Source organism: Calonectris borealis, chromosome 2 (assembly GCF_964195595.1).
Source record: "Calonectris borealis chromosome 2, bCalBor7.hap1.2, whole genome shotgun sequence".
NCBI lineage: Eukaryota > Metazoa > Chordata > Aves > Procellariiformes > Procellariidae > Calonectris > Calonectris borealis.
The window spans coordinates 129,665,957-129,671,956 of NC_134313.1; the positions used below are offsets into that span (position 1 = coordinate 129,665,957).

Sequence of the window (6,000 nt, forward strand, 5' to 3'; positions counted from 1 at the left end):
TAGTAACATTCAGTGAGCCTAGAAGTGCTTGGAGATTCTGTTAAGTATCTCACCACTGGCTGATTATCTCAGCTACATGATATTATTTCCCTCTTTATACTTCCCTGCAATCCTTGCTTTCTATTTGCTGGCAATCAGCTGCCTCTCTTTGTTCCTCTGACTCTCAGCAGGGTTCCCTTCTGTCTTCCAGTATCTGTGAGATCTGAGTGCTTATCATGCTGCACCTCGGTATCCTGTTACCTCTCTCAAATTTCCTGCATAAAACTTCTGGAGGCTTATCTGGTGCTTTTGGATGTTTATTTGAAACTTATGGATTGGTGGTATTTCCCAAATGAAATCTCCAGGAAAAAACAATAATGTCAAATACCACTCCAGCATTCTGCCCCAACTTTATTAGAATCTGGGGTTAAGTTTTGAAGTTTAATTCTGCTTTGCAATATCAAAGAGCAATTGGCAGAGAATGGATTCTTACTTTGAAGCAGCTTTTCTTAATCAACTTGGAGGCTGTCCAGAACATTTCTTTGTTTAGAGCCACAAACACAAATCATCCAGTTCACAATAAGGCCATGTAGCTGCATATCTAGAAGTCTGCATCTTTAGAAAGAGAAAGGGAGGTGGGCAGATAGATTTCTGTATCAGCAGATAAACAAGGAAAGAAACCCCACATTTTTCCATGAGACCAAAATAAAATTAAATACAAAATAGACCAACTATTCCACACATTCATGATTTTTCTCAGTTCAGAAAAATTATTTGTCTCGTTCTCAATATGTGAGCATCGGTTCCCCCAGAAATCCAATCTAGAGCTAGAATTCTTACTGTGAAGACAGCTAAATCCAACTCAAAAAATTAGTTGTTCCATCTTATGAACCATGGTGGTACCTTTCATATAACACTTAGAGAGCTGCTTTGTTGGCTTTCTTAACTTACTGCACTTGTGAGATAATGTGAGAGAGTTTAACATGTTAACACCGAAGGCTAAACTAATAGTATCCCACAACTATGGTGAATGTGAAGGCAAACAGTTACACTGGATCAAAGAATGCACAATTTCTCGTTACCATGTGCCAACTTATTCATATACCTGAGCTTGAGGTTTCCCTAAGTATTTTAGACCTGCAGTGGTCAAAGGAACAGCTTTCTCCAAACTTCAGCAGCAATGAAATAGCATGAATTAAGACCAGGTTATGCTTTAGTGTTGAAAATCGCAGGATACAGGTCTATTGGTTCTGCTGGCATAAGAAGTCACCTCCTGGGTAGTGGAGCAGTTGAAAAAAGAAGAGCTGTTACTCTCTATTTACTTTTCTATGTGGTGGTGTTCTTTCTGGTCTATACAACAGTATTTTTGGACCGTGGGCTTTTTCAAGATCGTGTTAGTGAGTAAAATGAGTGCAGAAAGTCTTACACAGCATGCTGTAGTGTTTCAGAGCTTGATAGGCTCCGACCTTAGCCATCAGTGTTATTTTGGGGTTATGTTACAGTGGCATCCCTAGTTTCTAGGTGGGATTGGTGTTCTTTCATGCTGGTGGCTGCACAAATGTATGAGGTATTTCACTTTCACATCAAAGTGAAGAGGATGTTCAGACTGAGCATTTCTTCCAAACCTTTCTCTAAAGCTCTGCCATTTTCCTTGTTCCTTTTTTTTTTTACAAATCTGAATTTCTTTTCAACAGGAATTAGTTTAATGACCTATTTCATATTTGACACTGAACAGCTGTCAGGTGATGCAAAATTTCTGTAGTGATCTGTTCTGGATTCACTGCAATAGAGGCCATGACTGTCTACCATTACAGATTCCATGAATAATTGATTACTCTAAGGAAAAGCTCTGATTCTTTATTTATCAAATAACCCTTTGCTAACAGACTAGAAAAAAGTGAATCATGGGGACACGAGCATAGAAAAAGGTTTTTTTTTCTCAAGACACATACAAATTATGCTGTGTGAATACTGGTTATCATCAGAGTTAGACAATTAGTTGTATTTGCATCACCAAAATCTGTGAATTTTAACAATACAGTTTAAAGATAAAAACTATCAGTGGCTTTACCAAATTGCTGTAAAGCTATTACTAGATTTTAGAAATAGCTGACAAATGTTTCTTGTGAAAAAGAAATATAAATAATTTTGACCAATGAATTTAGGGAAGTTAATTTCAGGCCTCCAGGTAAAAAAGTCTCTTGAGTAGCTGTTGTGAAATTCTCTGCCAAAATGGTACATTTTTTTATGGGACCCTGACTTGCAGACACTGCCAGATCAGCATTCTGGTAGAGGTTAGTTCAGAATAATGCTTTTCATGAAAGTCGAAATTCATCCTTAAAGTAGAGTTTATTCAAAATACTTTCTTCTAAATGGCTGTGAAAATAATCTTTTGAGGATTTGGATTTTTCATAGGTTGTGTAGAAGTTGTTTTATGGAAAAGATTAATGTATTGGTTCATGGGAAATTATTATTTTTTTCATAATACTGAGCTATGGTATGTTATTCTGGAATTATTTGTGTATAATATTCCTTCACATTTCCATTGATCCTTTCTTAGTAATTTTATTTTAAATATTCTTGTTTCATTTGGTGAGATAGCTTTTCTATGATATAAAAAACATAAATTGGTGTTTTGATAGGTAAACTTGTTCAGCATTTACAGCTTTTAACTTTCTTCAGTAAAGGGAGATTGGTGCATATAGAATTGAACTAAGGATATGTATTTCAAGATAGCTAATGACACTTTTCTTTGTTCCTTTCTGTATTACCTCTTTGTAAAACTGCATGAAGAAGAAATACTCATTTTCAAAGAAAAATAATAGTTTTCTGTAGTGTGGGGTACGGTATGGCAAGATGCAGAGTCTGTTTTAAGACTATAGATAACAGCATAGAGTGAACAGCAAAAGCTTTTATTTTTCTTTTTCTTCTCTCTTTACAGATGGACCCAATTCAAAAAGCTGTAATAAATCATACATTTGGGGTTCCTCTTCCTCATCGAAGAAAGCAAATCATATCATGCAACATTTGCCAGCTGAGATTTAATTCTGATGTAAGTCGAGCATTTTGTATCAGATTAGAAATATGTACTTCACTTCTAGGATGTGCCATAATTTGCATAAATTGAACCTAAATGAAACATTGTGATTTCAGTTTGTGGCTCAGCAGATGAAAAGGCTGTAGGATGCTTCAAATAAACACAATTATTTGGTAGTGTTCATACACCCGGCCAGATTTTCCCTGCGGATATATCCCTGCAAGCTCATCAACTTCAGTTGTGCTGCACAGAGTGTAAATAGGAAAATGGATTGATCCATTACTGCTAATAAGGCTGAAATATTTGCTGGGTCCTAATTCTTCTACCAGTCCTGGTTATGCCTTCCTTTTCAGCCTGTAAATGTTATAAGGCATTCAGATATATTTATAGTCCTAGTGGATCTACCTTCCTTTTTCTACCCTTACAACAACATATCTATCTAGCCAGAATTGTGTTTTAATGTTACTGTCCTGTCAGTACAATCTTTTTTTTTTTAAAAAAAAAGGCAGGTGGGTTTTTTTGTCAGTTGGCTCCTACCTTACGTCCTCTCACTCCAACAATGAAGTAGAGCAAGCTGAACTGAAGATGGTCTCTAACACACAGAGGAAACCCGTCCCCCATAATTACCCCAAGCTGTGCTGTGGTGCTCCTTGCCAAGGAATACCTGTTCTGTCACAGAAAAGCCTCTTAGAATTTAACTCCTTTATTTCCTTCTCAGGGATCATTGTGTGTGCAGACAAAACCTGACATAATACAATATATTTTCTTCTGCTATTCTAGTCTCTCCAGGAATTTTCTTGACATGGGCATTGCTGGTGGAAATTTATTTTCCCCTGCCAAATGTCTTTCATTTACCACCTGTTTTACTAATTTAAATATGGAAGTTACTTCTGTCAGAATAAAAATGTTTTAAGTTAGAGTGAGGTCTGACCCAAAAACATCCATGAGGTTCCTTCCTTATGCTATTCATGTTTGAATAAGTGGAATAATTCTTGTGTGCTGCTGCTTCTTTCTAGGCAGCTATTTATGTACAGTTTGTACCTATTTTTAGTTTATCAATTATTTATCAAAGCCATGAACTTGTCAAAAACTTAAATTGAACCTTGAAGCCTTCTTTTAAGGATTGCCACCCAGGGATGAAAATAATGTTGCTTTCTTCATTCCCCTCAGCTTTTTATTCCTTAGAAATAATTTTAACAAGATCTCAGTCTCAATTTCCAGACCAGTCAGCATCATGTACTTACTTTCACTGATGAGATTTTCTAGTTCATGGACTGAATGGACACCTTCCTCTTATAACATTGACATCATTCTCAAACAGTGGTGCAAGGAAGGGTAATACATTCTCTGGAGCTGTCGTGTCCCTCACAGGTAAAAATTGAACAGTCAAATTAGGCTCTTCCATTTAGAAGCCAGATGCTAGAATTAGTACTGTGGATACCAAACCATTCATGGGGAGGGGACAATGGAGACTTCTGGGCCACAGTAGATCCCACTGACTGGGCAGCCCAGCTCATTACTCATAATTTTCAGCTTTGTCTTAGGAAAAAGCATGTCACGCTGAATCATGCATAGTATATAACTGCAAGAGACATCAAACACTTTGGTGTTACATACCAAAGTGGAACACCTCCTTTCAAAGAGGGTATACCATTTGTTAGTCTGCAAAAAGATCCAGACAGAATAGAGGATGAACACATCATTAAAATGACTTAGTCATTAGTAGATACCCAACTGGGATTGATACATGGAGTGAAAAATTTTCCAGCTGACAGGAGCTAGGCATTTTCCAGAATAAAATGTTTGAATGAAAATTCTTCTACACAGAAGCAAACAAGATATCAGTAGACACTGATACTTCTTACTTAGAGGACTGGTATGCTCCCATACTGTTCCTTTTCTGCTGCTCTTAGAAAGAATTCCAAAGAAGAGAGCGGGAAGAAGCAGTGGCCATTTTCAGAGTCATCTACAGTGTCCAAAAAAATGGCTTCAGAAGAAATCTATTCATTTATACTGTTCACAGCAAACTCTTGGAAGAAAAGCTGTTAAGCAGATATTTAGCTGTCCCTTCACACTTTCAAGTGATAAGAGACTTGAACTCCAAATTGCCAACACTGTTCAGTGGAAGATTGTTCTAATGCTCCCCTCTCTCAAAGTTGATCAATATCACTATCTTTAAGGAATGCGGAGACCTTCTTGCTGAGTATCTTTCACTTTCCACTTTTAATATTCACCTAATTTTTAAAGCAACGCCAGTGTTGCTGATTGATGTAGAGATTATGATCCAAATGCTGCCCAGTGATTAACCTGGGACGATCTCTCTCCCCCTTTTCCCTACTATACAGAAGAGATTGTGGATGTTTTTTTGATGGTCTCTTCTCATTCCAATGCATATAGTTATTACTGCTGAAAATCACAAAGTGCTCTGCTGAGGCGTTTCAAGAAATAATAAGTAGTCAGAGTTCCACTGCAGTTTAGAAATGCTTTTCTGCAATGTGAGGGGAATAGGCAGAGCTAAGTTCCTCAGTTGCTTGGGTACATTCGAATGTCCATCAGTTTTTGAAGCAAAAATGTGCTAACCTAAAGATTTAATGTTGAAACTTAAAGGAAAGATTGCTTTGAAGAAAAAGAGCTATTAGCTATCATTTTTTGGTAACTCTACTATATGAATGTCAAGCACACACATTGTAATTTTTTCTCTTACTATTATGAAAAAGTTTTCATTTACTGAATATTCCTACCTTTCATTTTCATCATATTTTGTTGAACATGATTTAAAGCCGTAACAACAACAAATAGCTTTTCTGTTCAGAAACCTAGGGCTTTGTGGCTGTTCTACCAATATGTCTTTATTTTTAGATGCTGGAGATAGGATTTATCGGAGAGTAATGAATAGAAATTCCATTTACCTACTGCACAACAGTATTATGAAAATGTTTACAATAAAACTGGTCTGCGAGATTTTTCATTTTTGCAGAGAATAC

At 36.6% G+C, this 6,000-nt stretch overlaps 1 protein-coding gene across 2 annotated transcripts in view; it reads left to right on the top strand.

Moving 5' to 3' along the window:
* Window positions 1-6,000, top strand: part of ZNF385D (zinc finger protein 385D) — a 351,253-nt gene that overhangs the window by 249,328 nt on the left and 95,925 nt on the right. For both annotated transcript variants that reach the window (XM_075143421.1, XM_075143422.1), the window contains exon 3: window positions 2,921-3,031. In XM_075143421.1, the coding sequence (XP_074999522.1) occupies window positions 2,921-3,031 (111 nt within the window). The remainder of the gene's footprint in view (window positions 1-2,920; window positions 3,032-6,000) is intronic.